General features: G+C 39.6%; 1 protein-coding gene and 1 long non-coding RNA gene across 2 annotated transcripts in view; one reads left to right on the top strand and one right to left on the bottom strand.

Annotated features, from left to right (window-relative positions):
• roraa (RAR-related orphan receptor A, paralog a) overlaps positions 1–1,510 on the bottom strand; it is a 266,868-nt gene extending 265,358 nt beyond the window's left edge. Inside the window, exon 1 of the mRNA XM_077567868.1 lies at positions 858–1,510. Within this exon, the coding sequence (XP_077423994.1) occupies positions 858–1,011 (154 nt within the window). The 5' untranslated portion in view covers positions 1,012–1,510. The remainder of the gene's footprint in view (positions 1–857) is intronic.
• A 1,390-nt stretch (positions 1,511–2,900) lies between these two features.
• Positions 2,901–17,172, top strand: LOC144053815 (uncharacterized). Its single transcript, XR_013294518.1, has 2 exons — positions 2,901–3,217; positions 13,531–17,172. It is a non-coding gene; the product is annotated as an uncharacterized LOC144053815 (long non-coding RNA).
• Positions 17,173–26,359: the final 9,187 nt, after the last annotated feature.

Here is a 26,359-nt window from a genome sequence, read left to right as displayed (position 1 = left end):
GATTTTTCTTTCACCAAACATCAACTCCAAAAGTGCCCATAAAGTGGTGAGAAAGGAAAAGGTTCTGCAAGTGACGATTATGTGATGATTTCTAACCCTCAGCTTGTGCACTCGTGTTTATGGCTAAACCTGTTACATAACCAGCTCACATTCCACATTCCCCATATCACACTCTAAATATACACGGCAGGAAGATGAGGGCGCAAGCACATGTACACAAAACACAGTGGGATGAATTAATTGTCAGTGTGCGGCACTTCATTATATCCAATTGTGTCACATATAGACAGACACCTACTCAGCTTAGGGGAATCGGTTAAAAAATAGTTTTAATTTGCATGAGGAATACAAAGGGGGTGTGGTTAAACTGTCTACTGTACTGTACAACACAGATAGATCCAAACGAGACAGAATTAATCCACACACACTTCTTTTAGGCCCAGTGTGGAAGGTTTTCCACGTCAAAGGCGCGTTGCGTAAAACACAACCAAATCCATAAGGTGCCGGTTTTTCTTTTTCTTTTTTTTTAACGCACAATTGCCATAAGAGATGCCATCTCAATCACTTGGGATCACACGTCAAAGCTCGATCGATAAACCGGTCCACAGTTTGCAAACTTTTGACACCCAGCTTTGCCGCGTATAAAAAAAATAATACAAAATATAGCCGGTTAATTAAACATGTGACTGATTTGCCATGAATGAACCCAACGAGACGTTACAAAGAAATAATAAACCACTGCGCCCACAGCTCCATGCTGTGCAGTTATTTTACCGGAGCTATTTAATTCATTTGGAAGTTTCACGCCCCCCCTAAAAAAAAAAAAACGCTCGCCACCTTTCTCCACATTCACTCACCTCTATTTGTGCTCGAGCAGGTCTGCCTTCGAACCGGAGCTGGATGGTCCGCTTTCCGGAGCGTCTCCAGGCTTACCGGGGTTTCCCTGACCGCGGTAGCCGGCTCCGAGGCGCTGTTGCCCGGGTCGCTCGCTGGATCAGGCGGGGACTCCATGTTGGATGTGGTGGTTCGCTGCCTGGCTGCGGCGTGCACTTCAAACTATTCTCTCCGCTTTTTTTCGTCCGCGCCACCAAGCCTCAGCGATGTAATTTGGAGTAGAAGTAAGAAAATGAGAAATGCGAGCGTGTGTGGAGGTGGGTGTGCGGGTCTGATTGTCCACTGGCGGCGCTAGTGTGCGCCCCTCTCATGCTAACTTTAAAAAAAAAAAAAAAAAAAAAAAGGAGGGAGAGGAGGAATACACACACGCAGGCCTTGCAAGTAATGATCGAGCCGTTGTACTTTTACACGATAACAGCACCTTGTTACTACCTTTGCAAGTCACTGAATTATTTTTATGCCCATGCATGGATTTTTTTTCGAAGGTGAAGAGGTTGCCCTTATGCCACCTACAATCTGTACTCGCGACAACTCTAAATGCTTCAAAAACAGAAACTTATTTCTAAAATCGCTGCTACTTTGTTAGCGCCGAGTACAATCGAGATTCCCCACTACAACTGGCGACTGGCAGCAGTTTGACAGGAGACTTCTGTTTTTTGACACACGGTGTCGTAAATGACTGCCGTCAAGCGTCGCCGCGGCAACCAGCATGCTCTGCTTGGCTTGTTGCTACGGTTCAATCCAGCGTGCTGCCTCATGTGATCACGAGGCACACACGCCCATTTAAGGGCATACACGTGGACTGTGACATGCTTCTGCCCCCTGGGAGCTCTTTGGCTGTATTTCATGAAAATAATAAAAAATAAAATACATGAACAAAAATATGTTAAACATTGAGCAGCTTCTGAGATGTCCATTTAATCAAGCATAACATTCCACCATTAAACCTATTCTTTTCCTTGTAAAAAAAAAAAAACACTATAATTTTGAAATCTTATGCAAAAAAAATAAAATGTGCTTTATTTGTACACTTTTTTTTTTGTAAAACAGTCAAACTCAGGGATAACTAATTATTGCAGCCTGGCCCATATGGATTTTTTTTTTAAGGCATGCTGATACTAATATTTGGCAGAATCAAATTCAGATAACCAATTAATCAGCTGATTGATTAAAAAAATCTTAATAACTTAAGTATAAAAACTTTTTTTGCATTTAGTAACGTTTGCATCAATAAATATATGAGTTGCAGGCTGGACATTTGACTGTTTTATAATACTTTGTAAAAACTTGCCGATTTTTGCAGAGGGGAGGGTATTATCTTTGTCTATTATCTTTGTATTATCTTTGTCTTATATAATAATGTGTTAATATTAACACACAAAAAAATCTGCAAAAAAAAAACATCAAATTTTAATAGAGCTAATATTGGCCAATTAAATCAGCCAGATGATTAATCGATCGGGCCCTAATAATGAATATTATATACCAAATATTATTTCAATCATGGCTTGTAAATGATTGCAGAAATATAAAATTATATTTTAATTATTATTATTATTATTCATACTGATTGTAATGGCACGGCATGGATTATAAAGATAATTGAAATGAGTGGTTTATAGGATGTGTGTCAGAAAAGTTCCACGACTTATGTCACAAATGATATACTTCAAATTCAAACTACAAAATACTTCTCTGGCATGCTTCCGTACACTCTTAACGCTTAAGGCCTAGATACACCAGTCCGACGTCAGGAAAATGTAACCGACGTCAGGAAAATGTAACCGACGCCTACCCCCTGTGGTGTCGGCCCAGACGCCACAACAATGACGTAAATACACACCGCACCGACACAGACTATTACGTGCCTTTAGCGCATGCGCGAGAAGTAATTCCCCTCCGTACCATCGGCGGCGGTAGTCATTCTTCCTAAAGGCAACCGGCAATCTCTTAACGGAGGCGGGATATAGAAACGTAAACTACTCATACCAGTGTTGATAGCGGCGGCCAGCTGATGAAGCGAAAACGGGCGCTGGAACAAGCTTCGTCCCAGAATACATGGATGTACTCTGTTGTGGCGTATCCTGGACCCTGTCCACTCCTGGCTTCTACCGATCATGGTTCACCCGAAAAGCGGTTTTGGACGCAGTGCCGACCTCCAGCTTCTGAAGGAGCTTCCTCGAGACCGCCGGACGGAAGAGCCATTCACCCCCGCTGCTCCCACAAGGATCGCGCTGTTAAAAACATTTATTTTGAGGAAGTTTTTCCTTTCCAACAACTTGGATTTCAGGCCTCTGCCTGACGGGGACCTGGACTGTCGCTGGTGAGTCCACCGCTATGATTGAATTACTACCGCCTGGCTGTGCTTACATGGACGCGGTGGAGAAACGGCGACTATTAAAAAAATATATATATATTTTTTAATGTAAACGATGTCTATTTACCACATCCATCACAGCTTTGAAGCCGCCTTCTTTGAAGTCGGCCAAACTGTCACTGTGGTTTGCCATTTACCGACCTCCAAAATACAATTAGGACTTTTCAAACGACTTTACAAATCTTCTTGCTGAAATATGATCATATCCACTTTATGGGGGACTTTAATATTCACGTGTGCTGTCCTGAAAAACCATAAAGTCTCGCCACGGCCATTTTGATGTCGTCCACTAATTGTAATTCACATTCTCGTTAGGGGCTGAACACTCATCTACGTAAAATCCAAAATTCATAACAGTAATAAATATATACAATAGTTAGATAATTACCTGAGTATTGTCATTTTGTAAACTCATTTTTATACTGTTCTTGTTTAAGATTCTATTAGACTGTTTGTCTACTCATCGCATATCCAGTGATGAACTATAAGTGGTGCAGAAAATGAAAACGAGCCCCTCAAGAGGGGATCTATAAATCATTGGCCTGTCAGATGTTTTTTATGTTTCCACAGCAGCTTGTATAGCATACCAACAAGACTATTTTATGGTATAACTTTAGGAGCTGCGCTGCGGCGAGGGCCTCCTTTTTGTCAGCGAGCCAGTAGGAAGCTCTGACTGCCAAGCGAGCAGGCCAAGTTTCTTTCCCTCTGCTTAACTTAAGCTCCTTCAAATTGCCTTGACCTTTTCACCCTGTGCAATTTGACCGTGTGACCCCTGCACTCTTGAATACAAGACGACCTGGAACTCGAGGGAATATCACAGGCGCTGTTACAGAGCTAAGATGATATGATACATACATCTTTTAGATATTTTACCAGATTTTTGCATGAAACATTATGGCGGAATTATTATTATTTTTTGTTGGTAATTTTTCTAAAGATATCACATATTTGCATGTCTTCTCCCCCAGACCAGATGTTGCAGGGTTATGATAGTTTTGGAATTTTCATTATAATTTAATTTTTTTTGAGTTTTTTTTTTTTAAATAAATTTAGTTTGAATTAGTTTTTAGAATGTTTTTTTTTTATTTAGTTGTATAATTTAAAATTATTAGTTTTAGGTGTATTATTATTAGATTTAGTATTAATTAATTTTTTTACATTTTGTGTATGTATTTTATGCAAGGTTAAAAAACATTTGTGTTGCGTAATGTGTAGTAAAAAGTAAAAAATTATACTATTTTCAAAACATTTTTAAAGCAACTCTTTTTATAACTATTTGTTTTCATATCCAGAGGAAAACACTTGTGACCAAGCATCGCGTTTCGGGCTGTGTTAAGTGACAAAAGCGGGAGAACCTGTCAATTCACGATCTGAGCGATAACATACGCGAGTTCGTTGCTGAGGAGCGACGTCATCTTTTGGCGCTCTTGATGACGTTGCTTCTGGGCGACACAGAGTTAAGCGACCACAACTCCCAGATGACTGTTTGAACATCCTTCTACTAGCAAACAGCCGTGCTAATAGCAAAATATATAAAATTCATGTATTAAATTTATTGACAAAGACGAAAGTAAAGGATATTTTCGCTATAATATAGTTAGCTTCATAAGTTTATTACATGCAAAATGTAGTTTGTTCGTTTTGGGGGATTTTTTTTGCAATTTCGTTTTTATTCCATTTTATTAAAATTTTTGTTTTTTATATTTCCATATTTCGTTTTCTATATTTCATTAGTTTTTCATCAAATACTTGGTCTGTCATAGTACCTCAAATGACCTGCGAGAGGCTGCTCAGTGCCACGGGCTAACGTTATCTAACTTATTTGGTAACGACATTGCGTGACAAACTCTTCTTCCTGTCATTTTTATTGTAGTGAATGATTTCAGTGAGTCATAGTGAGTCATCAGTAAGGAACCATCACCCACTGGACACCGATTGACGCGGCTGAACCAGGGTGAACTGTGGCACAATGTGCGGGGTTTGGAGTGGCCAACCGTTTCAGTCATTAGTTTTGCTGTGATTCAAATTGCTGGTGAAGGACATCATGGTCTCGAAAACCATTGAAGCAACAAGTTTTTCCTCGTTTTTATGACTCTGTAAAGTGAAAGCTGCAGCCAGCTACTAGTCTGGACTGAATGAGGAAATGCAACCTATTGGAGAAAAAAAAAAAACTAGTGTAGTTTGTGTTACGGTGAACTTCATACAAAATTTTGAATTATGAACTATGACCAGTTTATTTTAAAATTTAAATTAGTTAACTAAAGTTTGAACTTGTTTGCGTAAAAAAAAAAGCTTTGTCAGGAAAATACTTAACTCTTTCACTGCCACTGACGTTTAAAGACATCAAGTAAAAACCTACGGAGCACTGCCAATGACGTCAAAAGACGTCATCCAATTTTTTAAAAAAAAATTTTTTGAAACAGATGGGGGGAAGCCTTCCGGAGATGTGCTGAAAATTTTAACCAGGTTTTTTGAGCCTAATGACTATTTTTGGCCCCTAGAGGGCAGCGATGACTGTCTTTTGACAAGATCGGGTGAGCGTCAGTAGAGGCGGAGCTAGAGCGTCGAGCAGGAGATCAGAATGGAAAACAAAGAAAAATGGCGACCGGTTTGTGAGGAGCTCACGCCCGAGCCGTTTTATTTCAAAGACAAAAGCATCGACCAAAAAGAGCACATTGATGATCATCGATGATCATCGATGATGATGATGATGATGATTATGACTCCGTGGATGGAAAGCATTGACGCGGCAGGAGAATACGTGGGGGGGGGGGCTAGATGGCTGAGGAGGAAACGCAGAAGGTGCCCGTTTGCAAAGCAGCTCTACACTTACTAGACAAAAGCGATCGACCAACACTAAAAGAGCACATTGATGATGACGATGATCATCATCGATGATGATGAAGGTGAATCCGAGCTTGACGGCGAAATTGGAACCGCTGACGCGGCGGCTATGACGGCGTCGTAAACGCGGAGCACAATCGAGCACGCACAGGCGGACGTTCGATCGGACGACGGAAAGTGCCCCGAGTCCAATGCATATTCATCGGAGAAGTGTGTACAGTCTGCTACTTGCTATTTATTCCCCGGAAAAAAGGCCGTCAAGGAAGTGTGAAAGTGAAAGTAAACTCCTGTGCGAGTCCTGGCGTCTCTTGCACGCAAGAGAGCGTTACAAAAAGAAAAACTGTATTTGAAACATCCACATAATTGTAAATAGTACCACAGTTGCACACATTTGTAAATAGTTTGCGAAATTGTTTTGTCAAATTGTTATACTGTTGAATGGAAATAAACGTATTTTGCAATCAAAAAACACTTTTTCATTGTTGGTGAAAGCGTTTTACAGAAGTAAAGCACTATTTAGGTGTTTGTGGCATCATTCATGGACAAAAAGAAGTGTACAATTCACTAGAATGCATGAAATAACATCGTTTCACAAAAAGCCGTTTTTATCCGCTTTTTGTTTCAAAACAGAGAATTTCGGTGAAAGTAACCATTTTCTATTGTTGATTACTGAAGAACGGAATAAGGTAGAAACAAACGTTTTTTTCTGATGAAAGATGAGAGTCCAATCTTTCCATAGTCCAAACACAACATTTTCTGTGGACCTTGAAAGATCAGTCAAAATGCTTAAATCGGCTGGCACTGGGAACAACCCGTTTCTGAAAATGTCTGGCAGTGAAAGAGTTAAGAGACATCGGACTATCAGCCCTATGCTGACATCAAAAGGGAGGGAAAATACTCACATTTTTGTTTGATTGTCTTAGTATGCACCCCAGCTTTTAACACACACGTACACAAACACACACATAGCATAACACTTCCCTGTGTTTAAACCAAAAAGACACAAGGACAAGTTTTAATTTTTGAGTAAAAATGAATTATGCTGCTGTCACTTTGTTTAGAAGAAGAAGGATGTAAAATGAGCGGCGTAAGCTCGCCCGCCCGCATTTAAAAATGATTGATTAAGCTGACACCGGCTCTCGGGCGCAACACCACTCTATTTTTCTCCCTTATTATGTAAGGCTATATTTCAAATCAGGTTGTGCACTGGAGGAAGACACAAGAGACACAGCAGATAGGACACCCTTCAAATAAAAAGTTTTATCAGACAACAGCCAAGGAGACCGATGAGCTTCCATTTTAATCTTGTCTGGTGAGTTTCAATAGAAGGAACAAAATAAAGGACTCTCAAAATAAGTTTGACCACAAGCAAAGCACGCACACTGGAACAAATAAATTCTAATGTCCACTGGGGTCGTACAATCTAGACTTGCGGATAAGATGGTTAAATTGATGCCAAATTAGCACTTTTTGTTGCTAGGTTTAGCAACGTTTCAGACTGGACTTTTTATTTATGTCCAAAAAACACTCAGCTACTGTACTTTGAAAATGTATCTTAGAAAATGCAAGCATCTATTCAAAAGTGACTCAAAAGCTAAACTGTATGCATTTTCCCTCTCAATGACACAAGCTAATGCACTCACTCCCATAGATGAAAATCGTGCTAGTCTTGCAAAACACTCAGCGTTTGAATTAAAGACTATATTAATTTCTTATTATTTACTTATATTATTTTGTATTTCCCTGATGGCTTGTTTGGTAAATTTACTTAATATATTGAAAAGTTAAATAACTATATTTAAGACAAATTAAATTACCTACAGATACAAATGTGTATATAATAAATAAATAAAACAAACCATTAGCAACAAATAGACCCTAGCAACATCCCCTGAAAATTAGTTGGAAAATCTGCCGAGATGACGATGGGTGAAACAAATCGCAGTACGTATATAGACATGAAAGTCTAAAGTGAATGTAAGATGGAATGCGGTAAGAAGCCGCCATACGCTGGTAGCCTGGTAGCCATGCCATGGCCATAGGCATGCTAACCACTAGCTCACCATGCTCCCTGAATGTTGTTAACATATGTTACTAAATATATTTTACAGGTAGCAGTTTGGCCCTCCACTTCCCAGGAACGATAATAAAGCAATTAAAGTTAAATTGTTAAAGTTAAAGTGTTAATGTCTCAAAATTTAGTTCAAACTGGTAAGAGCCAAACTAGCAAGTTAATGTCAACAATAGCTAACTTTTGCTGGGAAATACACGGGTGTGGGCGGGGTGATTAACTGAAATAAAAATAGTGCTAATGTTTGTAATTTTATATCAAGATGGTGTTAGCAAAACTAGCAACCAAATGATAGCATCATCTTATGTTTACTGAGAATTGCAACAAAACAAAGTTGAATCAACTAAAGTTAAATTAGTGCTAATATCTCTAATTGTATAGTGTTAGCAAAGCTTGCAAGCTAACGTCAGCGTTAGCTTGTATTTCCTGGGAATGCTACAAAACAAAGTTGAATCCACTGAAGTAAAATTAGTGTCAGTAATTGTATTTCAAGCTGGTGTTAGTAAAACTACCAACTCTCAACATTAATTTGCTCGTACAGTATTTACATTGATAACATAAGGAAATCTTTATTTAATCCAAACTGACAATCAGGCTAAGTCACATGATTCAAGCTGTTCATTTTTAATTGCTTTTCCCCAGAACAAATATGTTCTCAAATTTAAGATGTTTCCAATGTGATATTAAAAGATGCAAGACTGTAAAAAGTGCTTATTAGATTTACATTAGGAGTGAAGGAGGATTTCTTTTTTTAAAGACGTATGCAAATTATTTCGACAAGAATGTGGTGACATAGCCTTACAAATCGGACATCAGTGGCCTGAAACGCGTGTCTTGGCGAGCAGTGCTGAGTTCCGCAGTGTAATGAAAGAGACATATTAATGACCTCTCACTTATTCATGCGTCGGAAATGAAGAGGCACAGTCACATTTGGAAAAAGTTGACAGAATAAAGAGACATCGTTGGGGAAATGATTGTATTTATGATTTCAGTCTGACAGAGGAACGTGTCGAGAGGGAAGCGGAGTGAAATGTCGTTGACGGTTCAAAGGGTTAAACGTTGTGATGTACGGCAACATACTCCTGTTACATGGTGAGCCTTTAAGAGTCTGAGTGAGCCTTTTGGGTGTAGACCTGCAGTGTGTGAGTGCAATAGCTGTCATTTGAGGAGGAACAAGTGCAGGCTATCACACATTGTGCATATCAATGTCGAAAAATGCTGTGCAGTTGAATTTTTTGAAATGTTTAGTGAATATGAATTTTTTTTGTTTAAAAAAAAATTTAATAAATTTGTGAGCTCTGGTGCACTTTGTAATTTTACCACTGAGAGACTCGGCTCTCAATAGTACCACCTAGCTGCAGCCTGACCACAGTGGATCATCACTTTAAAGCACAGCATATATCGTATGCCCAGATATGAATGAATACAAATCTGGAGCAACTGCTAATGTTCTCAATATTTTACTCAATACTCTTTTAGTCTATAGGCCATGTTATTATACTATTTATAGAACCTAATATTTGTAAGGTCTTTAAATGTATATATTATATGGACATACTGCAAGAAAAATGGACAAAACAAAATTAGTGCACAGTGTAAATATACTGATTCTTCAATGTAAAAAAAATCCCATTAAAAAAATAAAAATAAACCAAACTTGGCATCTCACACTTTCAATAATTATGCCCAATAATCATGTACATTATAAAATGTTGCCTTTTGTAAGCCCTGAAAAGCAGGATTACATCAGATGACATTCAATAATTTTCAGCAAAAACTAGGCTGTGCTGAAATACTTCCTGATTTGTTCATCTTCAAATGTACATGCTCAAACTAAGTGTGCCACCATCTAGTGGTTGAATATGTATTTACGCGCAATTTAAACTAGAGTTAGACCAAAATAGAGGATTAACCTTGAACCCACTGTATATATATATAAAAAAAAAAAAAAAACTTTTCTGTGCCACAGCAATAAACCCTACATGTAAAATAATATTAAATAAAAAGTTGAGATTAGCGTCCGGAAGAGGAATCGTTGAAGTCAAGGCTGGAGTTGACTCGTGATGGCACGCGAGTGGAGTTCATATGACTCAAGAGCGGGATGATTTTCTTTGTTAAAAACGGGGAGGTGAAAAATGGCGTGGTTATTGGTGCCTGACAGAAGTTAAGAGCTTTTCCCTGAGGCCCAATGTCTTCTTCCCCCTGCTGACCGCAAGGCAGCCTTCTGCTGCTGCAGCATCCTCTCACCTTGCCAGCTCACTCTCATGTTACCGCCAGCCATCCTAACTTCGGCTCCACTCTGATTTGAGGACTCTTGTTTCTGGTATTTGCGTCCCACTTTCGCAAATTCGTCAGAAAAGTCTGACAAAAGTTGAATTCTGAGACGGTAGCAAAGAGGCAGGTAAATCAAGTGCAAGGTCGAAGTTTTTTTTTTTTTTTGTAGTTGTGTAATTAGTAACGTTATTACAGCCCGGTTCTAAGACTTACCAGAGAATCCTGTGTGGCACAAGCACGTCCCACAGGAAGACATCAAAGCAGTGTCTGGGGAAGGAAAATCTCTATTAGAGCTGGAGAGGAAAGGGGGGAAAACAATCCCACATTCACAACACAATATTTCAGACGGAGCCAAAACTTGACGAGACAGAGACGTCACTTTAGCTGGAACACAACTCTTGTCTGTTTTGCTCATTACGCTACTTCGACCCTGCAGGTATTCACACTTTTCATTCGAATATACTGTGCATGGAGAAATATTGCACAAGAGTTTTGATTCTTAAAGATGTGAGTTGTCAAGTGTACATATACATGACCTACCCTCTGCGGGGCTAATGTTATTATGTTAGTAAGGTACATGAATCTCACTGATTTGCAGATGGAGTCCTAAGCGGCTTTGCATTGGTTGCCTTGGCAGAGAGCAAAGGTGTGTGTTACGGGCAATTACTGCCATGGTACTCGCCTTGCTCTTCTCTCGCGTATGTGACGTAAGCGCATTGTGTCACTTATATGTCCGCTCGCAATATTGCTTTTCATTGTGTCCAAAATGTGAATTTTGAATGGCAAATTGTGATGCGAACTTATTTCGAGCCTTGTATGTTCTATATAACAAAGATTCTTCAGTGTTATCAAACTTTTTTTCGCCATAGGCCAAATCGTAGTTCTGGTTTTCTTTGAAATGTATGATCGTGATTGTCTTACATTTACAAAACAAATAATAATAATAACTCATTTTGAAATCTGAGACCAGTAAAATATGCAAATATTTTATATTTTAAAATTTAAAATGTATTTACAGACGCTCCCCTACTTACGAACATTCGAGTTACGAACAACGGTACATACGAACATTTCTGCGCGTACAGTATGTCGAAAAATGTTCGGAAAGAGATGCTGTAAGTTAGATTTTGTATTGCGCGTAGTGCTTCTTTCCGCCGCTAATACCGACGCTTGCCGCTGTGAGAGCTCATTGGAGGCTCAGCAACGTGTCAAGGAGGAGGAGGAAGAAACGCCGGCCCCCATGAAGCAGGAAATAACTTTTGAAGCCGATTCCAGCGACAACGAAGAATCTCTCATGATATAAAATCCTCCTCTTCCTCCTCCTCCATCATCTCCTTAAGCATTGAGTACATCTTCCAAAAGTAAGTTAAACTTCATTTTATTTATCTTATTACGTACATGTACATACTGTGTGTGTCTCTCGCTCTCTCTCTCTCTAACATACGTAGTACAGTACAGTACTGTATGTATTCTCTCCATTTTATTAAAAGTTTTTTTCAGTACAAACCAATGCAGGTTACTTGTACAAGCCTTAAACATACTTATATAAACCTTCAATATACTTATATAGGCTTTAAACATAAATTATAATACAAAATATAGCACTGAAGCAACTTACGAACAAATTCACCTTACGAACGATCGTCCGGAACGTAACTCGTTCGTAAGGTGGGGAGCGTCTGTATTTTATACGGCGGCAAATTAAGGCCACATATAAATATATATATAAAAAAATTGAGGGGGCGCTGAAGGTTTTATCCCGAGAAAAAACTCCCAAATTTTTTAATTCACAAATTTTCTCGCAAATCTTCGAGTTTATTTCCCGTAAATTTACTAGATTTTTTTTTCTTGCAAATTTGCAAGTTTATTTCTCGTAAATTTGTGAGTTTTTAATAACCTTTGCTCTGCAAGCTGAATTCTCGCGGTATTTGTGAGTTCACAAACTCTCGAGAATACATCTTGTACCGAGCCCGTCGATTTTCCACCGATCCAATCACAAGGCAACTTTGTGTTTGGGGGCGACATATGTAGCTGTGACGAAACCAGGAAGCGCCGACAGTCGAAACCGTGGGAAACAAACAAACCTAACATGGACGAATGGACGCTCACTTTTACTCACCGTTTCCTTGTTGAATGTTGAACAGTGGCGCTCCGTGCATTTTTACGAGACCAAAGACGACGTTTTCATCCGCTGCCTTGATAGGTCAAAACCAACGTGTACATGATGCTGCATCGTCCAATCAGCTCAAAGTATTGTACTCAATGTCCCGCCTTTTCTGAGCAATTCACCGTGGAGCAGTCCCAGATTAATATTGTGGCGAACTCCCTTGAGTGAATCACAATTATAATACTGGCTATTGCCAGGTTAAGTTTTTTTCTCCCCCTCTATATACATAAATTCAATAACGTATCCCCCCCCACCCCCCCCCAAAAAAAATGATAGTTTTGCTATTTTCCAAAGAAACATCAAGTCAATGCACATCATTTTCTTTCCCGGGCCACATAGATCTGGCCCCCGAGTCTTGGTTGGACACCCGCGTTCTAAATGTATAATAGGGGTAAGGAACCCTGTTCGTCATGAGGCTGCTGTTTCCCTCCTCCAACACACCTGATTCAAGTCTTCAGCTCATCAGCAAGCTCTGCAGTACCCTGATAACGATCCTGATCTTTTGAATCATGTGTGTTGGAGGAGGGAAATATCTAAGGTATGCAGGATGAGGACCGGAGTTGGTGTCAACTCGTAAAAAAGAGCATTGATGATTGATCAATTTTGGTGGATAAAAACGAAATATTGAATATTTGATATTAAAACGGAAAGATATGTTGATTTGTCACTTTTGTTTATAAATACTGGTGTATCATATTTCAATACAAGACATTTTGAGCTCATCATTTCATTAATATAATATTTTTTCCCCATTTCAAACCCTGACGTATATGATCTGACACATGCATTGCAGCATCAGTGAACTTGGGGTGACCCCCGGTGACATCGAGCCACTGTCGGACCCTCATTAGGATCTCATTAGATCATTAAAGTAATTGTACATCTTTATTTGTATCATTGCAGCAAAGATGACACGGACTCGTCAGTCAACAAAGCGTCGTCAGCGCTCTCTCGCCGCATGCGATGATGAAAACAAGACGGGCGGCTCTCCGGCTGCCTCTCTGATCCTCTCCGACAATACTCGCCAATCCTACGCCGCTGTGCGGTCTCTGATGTTGGGCGGCTGCTAATTTAGCCTTTAGCTCCGTGGTACGGTAAATCACAACACTCAGGAAGACAAATGTCAGAACACATGTTGCCAGACTGTCTTTTGAGCAGAAGATTCCTTTAATTGGGTGTGCGGGGACCGCGTCCAATCCCAAACAGCCTCCTCTTCGTCTTCCTCCTCGCTCTCTGGCTCGTTGCCGCTCTCGAGTCGACGCGACTAACAAAAGGCAGCGCGAGATGAAAAAGACAGCGCCAAGCCGTCCTTACTTTGTGCCATTATAGAACACACACACCAGGGGTAAAGAGGTATGATGCTGAACATCAAGGAGAGCTTTATATAACTCGCCTCGTTTCATGTTTATTTTACTCCTTCAAGCCACCATGTCTGATTGACACTGCTCGCTGTCATAACAACCACTCCGACCGCCCTAAAGAATACAGCCATAGCTTCTGGATATATTTGTCTGACTTTAGGAAAATGTGTAAAAGAATCAAAATTGCTCTCCAAAGTATGCTGGGTGTCATCTCATCATCAGTGTTATGATTTCCGCCCTTCGCCGTTCCCCGCTCACATACACACACATACTGTGAACTTCAGCAGAGGGAATAGAGATCATAAAGAATAGATATTCAAAGGCTCCAACACAAAAAGACTTTCCTCAAAGCCCTCTCTCGCATTCCGTCGCTCTTTTTGGAACCCGCTGGCTTCGCCAGGCTTGAATTGTCCACACAGAGGAGTCGCAGGGCTCAAGTCGAAAGAAGTGATTTTTGTTCCCTTAAATAGCATTGTTCACAATTTACATGTCATAAACCTTGGAGCAGCATGTTTTTTCATCATTTCATATTTGAATATGGAAGCAGTTTAGCTAACACTGAAGTGCTCGAACATCCTTGATGCTGTCACTCAAACAGACAAATGGAACATTATCTCAATTATAACCGTCAGGGATGCAACTAAGAACATTCACACACTCAACGCTGACTAATATTATATTATTTAATCACTGGAGGCTGATTATGTGTTTAACTCATTCATTCCCATCCATTTTCACTGAAGCAACCCCCTTTGCTCTCGGCTGTTTTACTGGATTTTGACAGATAGTGCTATAAAAACATGGAACCTACCAAAAAAAAGATTAGAGTATCTTCTTTCATTTAGGAAAAAAGCATATTTGTATCTGTTTCAGTTTTGCAGAAATTAGCATGAGAATATTGCTAAATTTCGTCATTATTCACAAACCTGTTTAAAACACTGGGGAAAAGAGCTTTTTGCAACATGGCCCTGATTGTTCTCTTATACTCTGCTGCCCCCCGCTAGCCATCTTTTGTAATAACTACCATTGCTTTATATGCCCTGTTTAGGTCAGAGGATGCATCAAAGCCTTAGGTATGTGCTAGCATAAAAAAACGTATAAATACGTTTTTGGGACCATGGCACTATTTAAAATTTGTGTACGTTTTGGGGAGCAAATGAGATAATAATGCATATGTATTGAGGATAATACATTATGAGCAATTATCTCCACTCTATTCAATGTTTGTCCAACAATAGTGGCTTCACACACACACAAAATTCTGGGGTGGAGGATTACTCGATTAATCAATAGTACAATCGATTTTAGTGCACTACTGTCAAAAAATATTAGATTTGATGCATGCCCATCATCTTGTCTCATCCCCCTTTCACAAATATTTTCCCGGGTTCCCAGTCCATCCCTGTTGCCAAGGGCGGCAATTACCCTGAAACCGCATACGTACTGTATACAAGAATGTCAAGAAAAGCCTACTAGAACTGTTGAACTTTGTGGTTAATCATGTTCTATCAGCTTCACTTTAAATAGTGGAAGTAGTGTACAGACTTGAATTTGAATGTGCTTGATTGATTCTGAATACACCTAGAGGGTGTGCACACTTGCACAACCACATATCAGTATATATATATTTTTTAATAGAGTTCAACAGCACATTGGTCACATTAATGATTTATCTTTTTAATGGCACAAAAACATGGCATTTGAACAGGGGTGTGTACACTTTTTTTTTTATATCCACTGTAATCGGTCAAAGACTCGTGTAAATGGCACTTCAAAAATCGTTTAGTGCTTAACTTGAAAACAATGTGCAAACCATAAAAAACATTTTGTGAAACAGGAACAGATTGAATGACATGAGTTTGATCTTTTCTTTTTTGTGAAGTGCAATGTCAAAAGCTTGTCTTTTATTTATGTATCACAGATGCAATATGTGCAACAGCAAGTTTAAACATTGTAAATTATTACACTATCAAAAAAATAAAAATAAAGCCCCGTCTTTTTTATGTATGACAGATGCAACATGTGCAGTTTAAACATTGCAAATTGTTAATTGTAAAAAAACATTTTTTTTAAAAAGGGCCAATGCTCTTTTGGCTCAAACTAAAAAGGTCAAAAGAAATTGCTAGTTTTTGGAAATATGGCTAGCAAGGACATCTTCAGCTGATCAATGCAGACATGCTGACCACTAGTCCACTGAGCTATAAACTCGCTAATTAGCTGTTTCTTAGACACATTCAATTTTGTGCTGTATATGACATATTGATGAAGTGAGTGTGTATCCGGAAGGCGCATCATTAACAAGAATTGGGTACTGAATTAATTTCAACAAGAGAAGCATTAAATCTGTTGGTTTTCCGCTTTGAAACAACTTCCGTCGCATTTTGCTAGGAACCTGCCCTTTCAAATTGATGGCTGCAGCCTGTCATCATCTGAGCCGTGACCCCGATCATCTGTGTTTGTTTTGGCATAGCAGCAGGGAGCGAAGGGCCACTTGAATGCGCCAAAGTGGACAGACAAAGACAGTCTGGACTGTGTTCATCATGTCTGCGTATTATCTGGCTGCGGTCCAGCGCGCAGAAATTAAATTCCCGTGGCTCCGTGCTCTTGCTAGTACATTACTCGAGCCACCAAGTCTGCACCAAATTTTAATTAGTTTGCCCTTAAACTAATATATTGGAGAGAAACATTGCCTTAGTGAACTACTACATTCATTTCTAATACATCACAAATGTATTTCCATGTGAAAATGAAGGAAACATCTGCCTGCGGTGGAATGATTTTCAAGATATGAGAATGACATCAGAGTAATCTAAAGGGATCTCTCTCTCTCTCTTTTTTTTTTTTTTAAGGATACTTGACCCATTTATACATTTTCAGCAGTAAAAAGTTTAAACTTAAGAATGAATTTGATAACTTCATTATTTTTTTTAAATCTACAATTAATACTTTTAAATCACTTTGCCACTTACTGTCGATTGAAAATGACATCACGTGTGCTCGTGGCTCAGGTAATGACCAATCATGGCTCAGTTTGCGAATGTCACATGACCAAACTCAGAAAACAGGTGAGCCGTCATTTTAAGTTGACTCATTCTCGACCAACTATTAACTTTTTATTGCTGAAAATGGCTACATAAATGAGTAAAATATCCTTTTAAGTGAATTTCATCAAATCGTTGACTCCTCTTAGAATATCCAGTATTTTGGTTTTGGAATTCTGACCATAATGAAAACGGAGCTCATTACCAATTTTCGTCTAGCTGACTGTTTCTCTTTTAATGGCGATTTTGCGATTCTTCTTTTTCAAAAAAAGAAAAAAAAATGCATGAATACAATAGAGATTGATTAAAAGGACTAACATTTAAAGTAATAAAACTTTAGAGGTGTCCCAATAATTTTGTTTAGTTACATCTTTAAAATAAGGTAACATAAACACTAAATGTCTTGTCCCATCATTAACCTCTTATTGCCATTGAGAATGTCGAAAAGTGAGATGTAGGAGGATTTTTTTTTGGACATGGATTGCTTTCTAATTTAGACTTTCGTTCACTTTTTACTGTAAAGTGATTAACACAATTTGACAGTAACATTTGTTACTATCAAATGTTTCCTACATATTAACTCACAATAATGAGGGTGAAAAATGTCAATTTGATTATTTTGTAAAGTCATTCGGCTCTACTAATGAGCATGAGCCAACTTTGCCATTTTTTTTTTTTTAAATAGGAACTTTATGAAGTAAAATAGAGCAAAAGTAGTGACAAAATCACACCGAGACAACAATCAAAGATTTGTTTTCCCTCCCTCCGGTTTCCCAAATCCCGAATTGTTTCCCGTAATGTTTGTCTTTTCTTTGTTTCCCTCTGTGAGTTGTTCTCCCCAGCCAGACCCCATAGTGAGCAGCAGGCACCTTTTTTATTGATCAACGCAACATCTCAAATAAATGAGCGCAGAATGAGAGCTATGCTCCAGGGAGTTCAGGGGGAGCTGGAGCTGCATAGGTTCCCATCAATTTTAATCACTGCGCTAATGAAGAGGCTCCCTCTCTGTTGGATGTCCATAAGTCAGTGTGCCACATCTCCCCTCCTCTACCTCCATCAAATCACAGCCTACTTCTACCGCACGCCTCTAATGACCTTTTCAAAAATAAACAATGTCGGCATTAGCGCGGCTGAAAAATGGTCAGATATGAATAGAAAAGTTAAGTGTTTCGCGTTGAAGAATGCGCACCAGGCGCAGCGAGTTAATCAAGCTCTCGTCAGCGCGTGCACCCGCACGCAAAAGCATTCCGCATAATGTCTTTAATGTTTGGATTGATCATGCTCTCTGCTTCTCTGTCTCCTTAAAAAAAGTGATTAACGAGAACTAATTAAACTTTTTTCTTTCACAGCTTTGGTAGAACAAATTTTTGATTAGCGGGGAAATGCATTTTAAATAGATGCTTACATGCAGAAGATTAGAGTGGTTTACCCTCGTAACAGAAAAAAACATTTCATCATAGATTGTAATATCAATAAGAAGATATACAGTGATTTCATATCTTTATTTTTTTTTTTACCGAAAAACGTTCTAACTCTCCCTATTATGAGGATAGTCTGAAAAAAAGTATGATCATTTGTCACCAAAGCTCATGCGTACATCTCTGCTCATGCTCACTTCAACCTCTGATATTAGAACGATAGACCCAATATTTTGGATTTTATGGACGTTAGATGAGGAAAAAGCTTAATTTTAATTTAAGTTGTCGCCAAAATTGTGATTGTCCCAATATTTTGGATTTTATGGACTCAAAAGGAACCCCGACTGTAATGACAAGTTTGCTCTATAGCCTTTTATTTATTTGGTTGTTGCTAACATAACTAGGAGATTCAGTTTTTAAAAATCATTTTCAGTTTAATACATTTTGTAGAAACTTTATTTGGTCAAATTATCTGCAAATATTCGAACAATCGCCATCATGTTTTGGATTTTATGAATGTTAAGGGTTTTCCTCTCCATAGGTGCTCTCTACAGAACCTTAATGCTATCGAGCCAAATGTATCATATTAAATACAAGACATTTTGAGCCCTCTATATTTCATGAGTATAATATTTTTTTGCCATTAAAACCCTGACGTATATGATCTGACACACGCATTGCACGGATAATCCATTAGAGGGCAGTATCACCCAGCTGATGGCTTTTTCCAGTGACCTTGCAAGATCGCCCCAATTGAGAAAGGAGAGACACCTATACTTATTAATAGTGGGAAATGTTCATTCAGATTTTTGGAAATACTAATATGTTTGATATGTCTGTTTATTATTATATTTTTTGACAGTTAAAGGTACACATTTAAAGCATTGTGACCAGATGTATCAAATATGATACAAATCAAAAGTCTTATGTGGAAGTTGATTTAAAAAAATTATTAAAAAAAAGAATCAGAATTTGTTCTCATACATTTCAGGCTTTATAGGGCCTAAATATTCGGGTGTAATATTTTCAAAAGTGGACATAAGTACGACTGTCCTCATTTTCCCTGTAGGGAGCATCTATGGAGAGTAAAATGCTTGACGTTCATAAAATCCAAATTATTCTGGCAATTGTTTAAATATTTTTAGAGGTGGAAGTGAGCCTTTTTAGTAGAGATGTCAATATAAATTTTGGTGACTTTTCTTTGGTCCTTCCTCGGGTCTCCTGACGGCCTCACGACTCTGGCTGGGTTCTGAAGTGTTCGGTTTAGGTAAACGGTATGGGATTTTTTAATAGGTTTTAGGTGATAATGAATACACACTCACACGTACGCACATACACATACACGTATTCACCCACATACAAAATAAAAAAATAAAAAAAGAGAGAGCAATAATGACGTCAAATCGGTAAAATTACTGAATGAACAATACTGAGCTCTCCAGAGAAAAAAAATGAATAAAGAAAAAGAAAAATTTTGGTGACAATTGACTGCAATTTTCTGATATTAAGCAACTAAGCTTCATTGTACTCACATGAAGTGTTTTACTACAGTTTCACTTGCGCACACAGACACATCTACTCACACGTGCTCCTATTTGACTTGTGGTGACGTCCAGAATTGCGCTGAAGCATCTGCTCCTCTCACTGTAGGTGAAAGAAAACCCATCACCTTCCCCCTGGGTTTGCATAAGCCTCTCAACGTGACGCGATTTGTCGCCACGTTCAGGGAAATCGTGCCGTCTGAACGCTCGGTTGTGGGCTCGCGGTGAGAGCTCGGGTTCGAGCGGTGTATAAATTTGCATTCAAAATCTAAGACCTACAAGATCTTCCTCTGTGTCCTACATGAGGCGAATTTACTGTAAACTAAAGTGACATCCAAGAGAAATAATCCAAAGTCATCCACATGAGCACATTTAATGTGTACAACTCTCTGGGTGATGGAACGTGATTCAAGCGGTCTAAACCAACAGTATGCTCCGAAAACCAACGGAGAGCATCCATGTTTGATCTTTTATTTGTGATGTCTGTCGCACATGGGGCACTCTTTGTGTGTGTTGCTGTCGTTTTAGCCCGAAGGCGCACCGGGCTGAGTGCGCCAGCAGGGGCAGCGGGCCAAGTGGACGCAGGCGTTGCGCTGGCGTCTGCAGCTGCCCAGACGATGGGATGGGATCAAACCTTACGCTTGCTTTGTAGACATTCAATTACATTAGTAAATATTACTCTGAGGCATAGGCAAATATTTTGCGGCAAATGAAAATGAGGGTAGCCTATTTCTCTCTCTGAACATGAAAGTCAACCAGAAAATGTGCTAGTTATTATCGATCAATCTGACTGAAAGTCACCTTGATGTGATTCTGACTATCAATCATTTCGAGCACGCTCTTAGTCATGGCTGGCAGTAACCATTAGCATTCCCATGGCATTGTTTGGCCAAGACGACAGGGCTGTTCCGTTGTGATTAACACAATGAAGAATCATATCCTCCTGTCCCGCTCTGTAGTGTCTATTGTTTCCAATTTAGCTCGCTAATCTCCTCTGGATGCTCCGACTCTTCATTATAACCATCCCGAAACCGTCTCAAATGTCACTCTGGAAGTGTTTGTGTGAAAGATACAGCACTTGTGCGCGTTTGTATCTTTAAGCCTTTTATTGTGAAAGAGATGTATCACAATAAGAAAATCTACCATGGATAATTAGCTAAGAATGAGGAATGGCGAAGTCGATTGCTGAAGGTGTTTTTTCTTCAGACCTCTTTAGCTTTTCTTTTTTGGGCTTTTGTAAACAACACACTGAATGTAGAAAAGACGATTGAAGGAAATGTTGGCCTTATGGATTATTTTGTGCTTTAAAATCTCCAGACAATTCAGAGGAAAAGTTCAAGTACTAGTCCTGTATAATGGCTGCATGTCTGCCCAATTTAAAAAGTTTGTAGAAAAACTCCACGGATAAGTATGCATTTACAAAAAAATTATATTTCTCAGTTTCGGTTTTATGTTGTTGTATGATTACGTTCAGGGATGTTCGATACCACTTTTCTTATTCAGACCAATGCTAGTGCTCAACTCTTGAGTAGTCACTGATACAGGTACCGATACCACTAGTACTCTTGATACATATCATTTCCACAAAAAAACAATGACATAATTTTAAAGAACGATCTACAGTATATATCCCAATATAGCAATTATCCTTATAATTGCAGGAAATTAATGGGATTTTTTATTTTCGGATCCTAAAATGGCCATCGTGAGTACCAATACATTGAAATAAGGCTGAGTATCGTCCCGATACCAATACCTTGTATCGGTGCTCGCTTATCTTTTGTTGTTTAGCTAGTTTTTTATAAAATTGCCACATTTTGATTTTAGCTAACCCTAAATTAGCACCCCAGAAAAATATATACAATATATATTTATACATACCCTCAATACAACCACATCAATTGTTGTATATCTTGACTAAACTCCGTTATAAATTACCTAGATACTCTAGAATTGTTTGAAGTACTGCACATTCCAGACTATAAGACACTTTTTTCCCACGCTTTGAACCCTGCGGCTTTAAATGTGACGCGGTTTGTTTTAAAAATTTTTTACTGATGACCCTTGATGCTGCCAATGGATTTACTCGTAGTCTCATCATATTTGACCAATGAAATGACCAAAAACATCACAGTGGACAGTGTGGAACATTGTCAAAAACTGCACTATTACCAACGGGCTACAAATTCTGTGTGATGAGAATGTGCCTCATGTGACAACAAGAGTGCTTGAGAAAGTTTGTAACGAAAGCTTGATGACTTTTCTGGGAGGCTACTGTGTAATTAGTCACGTCTGGCATTGTTTAGGGGGGGGGGTTATGTTTTATAACGTGGAGACCCGGCTCGTAAAGCAAAGCGGAAAATATCCTATATGTACTGGCGATTTCAGGTGATTAAAGTTTTTATTCGTAATTAATCGCATGACTTGAATAGTTAACTCACAATTAATTGCAACTTTTGTATCTGTTCTAAATGTACACTAAAATCTTTTTCTTTGTTTTATATTCTTGTTAACATAAAAGTGAGAAAAATGTTAAACTAATAGTAACATGACTGCATCTTTTAGTCATTGACACAGTAATTGCATAATATTGAGTTAAAATTAAAAAGATGTACAGACGCTCCCCTACTTACGAACATTCGAGTTACGAACAACGGTACATACGAACATTTCTGCGCGTACAGTATGTCGAAAAATGTTCGGAAAGAGATGCTGTAAGTTAGATTTTGTATTGCGCGTAGTGCTTCTTTCCGCCGCTAATACCGACGATTGGCGCTGTGAGAGCTCATTGGAGGCTGAGCAACGTGGCGAGGAGGAGGAGGAAGAAACGCCGGTCCCCGTGAAGCAGGAAATAACTTTTGAAGCCGATTCCAGCGACGACGAAGAATCTCTCATGATATAAAATCCTCCTCTTCCTCCTCCTCCATCATCTCCTTAAGCATCAAGTACATCTTCCAAAAGTAAGTTCAACTTCATTTTATTTATCTTATTACGTACATGTACATACTGTGTGTGTGTCTCGCTCTCTCTCTCTAACATACGTAGTACAGTACAGTACCATACGTATTCTCTCCATTTTATTAAAAGTTTTTTTCAGTACAAACCAATGCAGGTTACTTGTACAAGCCTTAAACATACTTATATAAACCTTCAATATACTTATATAGGCTTTAAACATAAATTATAATACAAAATATAGCACTGAAGCAACTTACGAACAAATTCACCTTACGAACGATCGTCCGGAACGTAACTCGTTCGTAAGGTGGGGAGCGTCTGTACTGAAGTGTGATATTGATTTGTGTTGAGGTTATTTTTCTGTCACTAGATGGCATAATTGCATTTGTAAGACATTTTTAAAATTGTAAAATACAACTTGACCCCAGTCTCTACAAATATATGCATTATTAAATTTATTACTGCTAAATTTGGACGTGTACCTGTCTGTTGCGTTGCGACTGGATTTCCTCGCAGTACAGGCTTTCCAATTAAGGCGCTGGTCATTAATTGTGCATTAAAAAAATGAGTGTCATTAAAAAACTTTAAATTAACTCAAAAGTAATGCACTAATGTTGACACTCCTATCTCCGTATTTGTTTTTAGGGCTAAATTCAGCTGTTGGGGCTCTCAAACAGGCGCGCTTTGTAGTCCAGAAATGACGGTACTTTACTTTGAGAATATTTATTTTCTGCCAGTTGCATGTGTCATTTACAGCTAAAACATCAATCCAGCAATAAAAAAACATTCACTTTATGTCAAAACTTGACCAGGATATGATTTTATGTTACCTGTTCCTGTGTTTTACATTACAAACAAAACAATAAACCACCATGACACCGCCAGTCAACGTTTTCCTAGTTCCTTCCCAACGCGGAGAAGCAAGTTGCTAAACACCTGGTCTGAGATCAGGGAGCATCGCACATTTGCCCTCTGGTCTCTCATGGAGAGCATTTGGAAGCGAACTGTGGGCCTCCTAAAGGTTCTGTGTGGTTGGGAGACATATGGCTTCGTCTGGTGTTATGTAACCCTCAACCCTCACCATCTGCCTGGAGGCCCAGGTGTGCGTAGCCTGCCAGCCTCTTTGCAGATCCGGCACCACTGGAGCTCTGTCATTCATTGATTTTTTTTAATCATTCTTTCTCTTGTTCAAATTACGGACATGTACGCGTACAAATAAGACGTGGAAGCCTTTCGCAGAGAGAAAATCGCCCCAGAAAATCTTCAAGAGGGAAGCTATAGGCCTACGTTTGTTGACACGTGGACCCAGCGCAGCGTGCCGGCTGGGAGTTATTGGAAAATAAATCATAAATCATCTCACCTCAGTGACAGGTAAAGGTCCTCTCAGAGTACACGTCCTCTGTGGCCAGTCTAACTTCATCTGATCCCGCATGCTAATACAGCGCTAACGAGTTTGCGTGGAGCACACCAGGAAGGCATCATTAAGAAAGCAAGGGAGGAAAACTCAAGTCCCACAAGCAACGCATAACTTTGACCTTTATGCGAACATCACAGAGAGTTCATCCCGCAAACTCTCTCGGCGCACACGAGGCTCATTCCCATCCCCGAAGTGATTTAGCCGGCAAATCATCTCTCGTTGTCGTGGGTGGCTTCACATCCCCGGCGTTGACAGCCTTGTAGTCAAAAGTGCAAAAGCTACAAAACCAACAAATATATTTGCCTTTTACAAATCTAGTGCAGCCAAGCTAGGTGATGGAGCCTTTGGTAAATATTGAGTGTAGGGGTGTCCCGGCAACGTGGTCTGCAGATTTATCTGCGCAGTACAAAGATGAGCTCCCACGAGGATGCTGGGAGAGATGGCTGCTGTTTGATCACCCATCAGGTGTCAGCGATGTTTCGCCTGTTAAAAACACAGGAGAGGCTGCCGCTCTTGTTTGTGCCAAGCGCATCTCTTCAAAGAGCCTCAGAAGCTCTGTAGCTTCTCATTTAAATAGGAAAGTTTCTTTTGGCTGCTAGCAAGCAACGGCAGATCTCCTGTTGACATTCCCGTGTAAAAACACATCACGACGGTTGTTTTCCCGCCTCACAGCGAGAGGTGATTAATGCCCAATTTTGTGATTATATCAAAGTGAATCCACCCTAATTGTTGCACAGAGGGGAGAGTAAGAGATCACATGATGTTTTACATTTGGATTCGTGACGGATCATTTTACCGCAAACTACGCAGCGCGTACTGTAGACGTGCACCTTGCAGCCACTTCATCAATTTTAATTGCTGTGCCCATCCAAAATAAATAGAAAGTTTAGTGGAAAAGTAAGGAAAGGCAGAAAATGAAATGTACATTCCAGCATGTCGTTATATGGTAAACGTTAGCGGCTGCACCGTGGCGCTCTGTATCTCTTCCCTCCATATGAAAAATAGTTTGCTATTTTGGAACCCCCTGGCAGCCATAGTGGATCACCACAGACCCAGAGCTCATTTATCTTTTGTCAGAGATGAAGCCAAACTAACGCCATCTCCTGAAGCAGCTAAAGAATGAGGAGGGACATAGGGAGGGTAAAAATAAACCTGCAGCCCAGGTAGCTACACAAAGAAGTCAGTCTACAAGTAATGGGCTGCTCCGGAAAGTGAAACTCTATTTGGGAGTGTCTGTTGATTGGACGCTTTCACTTTACACCCGGCTGGCTTTCATGAGGTTGCAGATTTGCTTGGAAAAGATGATCTGAAGGGCAAGATGGATTAGATTAGGATGTAGTTTGTTCAAACACAGCACACTATGTACTTCACTATGTACTTCACGATGTACTTCACTTGTGTCATGCATGAAGATGGATAAACTTTTGTTTGACTTTTAAAGTGTTTTAGTAACGTTTGGCTGAACTGTACCACTTCTAGGGTGCTGTATCTATTTTTATTGTGTATTAGGACAAGTGGTTCAGATAATGGATGTTTGGACATGCAAAAGTGTGGAACTACAAATGTGGCGTAAACATTTTTGACTGGCATGTACGGCGGTTTAATTTATTCCATCCATCATCTACCACTTATCTGGAGTCGGGTCGCGGGGGCAGCAGCTTTAGCAGGGAAGCCTAGACTTCCCTCTCCCCAGCCACTTCAACCAGCTCCTCCGACGGGATTCCAAGGCGTTCCCAGGCCAGCCGAGAGACATAGTCTCTCCAGCGTGTCCTGGGTCGTCCCCGGGGCCTCCTGCTGGTGGGACATACCTGAAACACCTCTCCAGGGAAAGGTCCAGGAGTCATCCGAACCAGATGCCCGAGCCACCTCAACTGGTTTCTCTCAACGCGAAGGAGTAGCAGCTAGACACTCCCTCCCGGATGACCGAGCTTCTCTCCCTGTCTCTAAGAGAGAGCCCGGAAACCCCGCGGAGGAAACTCATTTTGGCCGCTTGTAT

This window comes from Vanacampus margaritifer, chromosome 6 (assembly GCF_051991255.1).
Source record: "Vanacampus margaritifer isolate UIUO_Vmar chromosome 6, RoL_Vmar_1.0, whole genome shotgun sequence".
Taxonomy (NCBI): domain Eukaryota; kingdom Metazoa; phylum Chordata; class Actinopteri; order Syngnathiformes; family Syngnathidae; genus Vanacampus; species Vanacampus margaritifer.
This window is presented reverse-complemented; position numbering and strand designations above follow the sequence as displayed.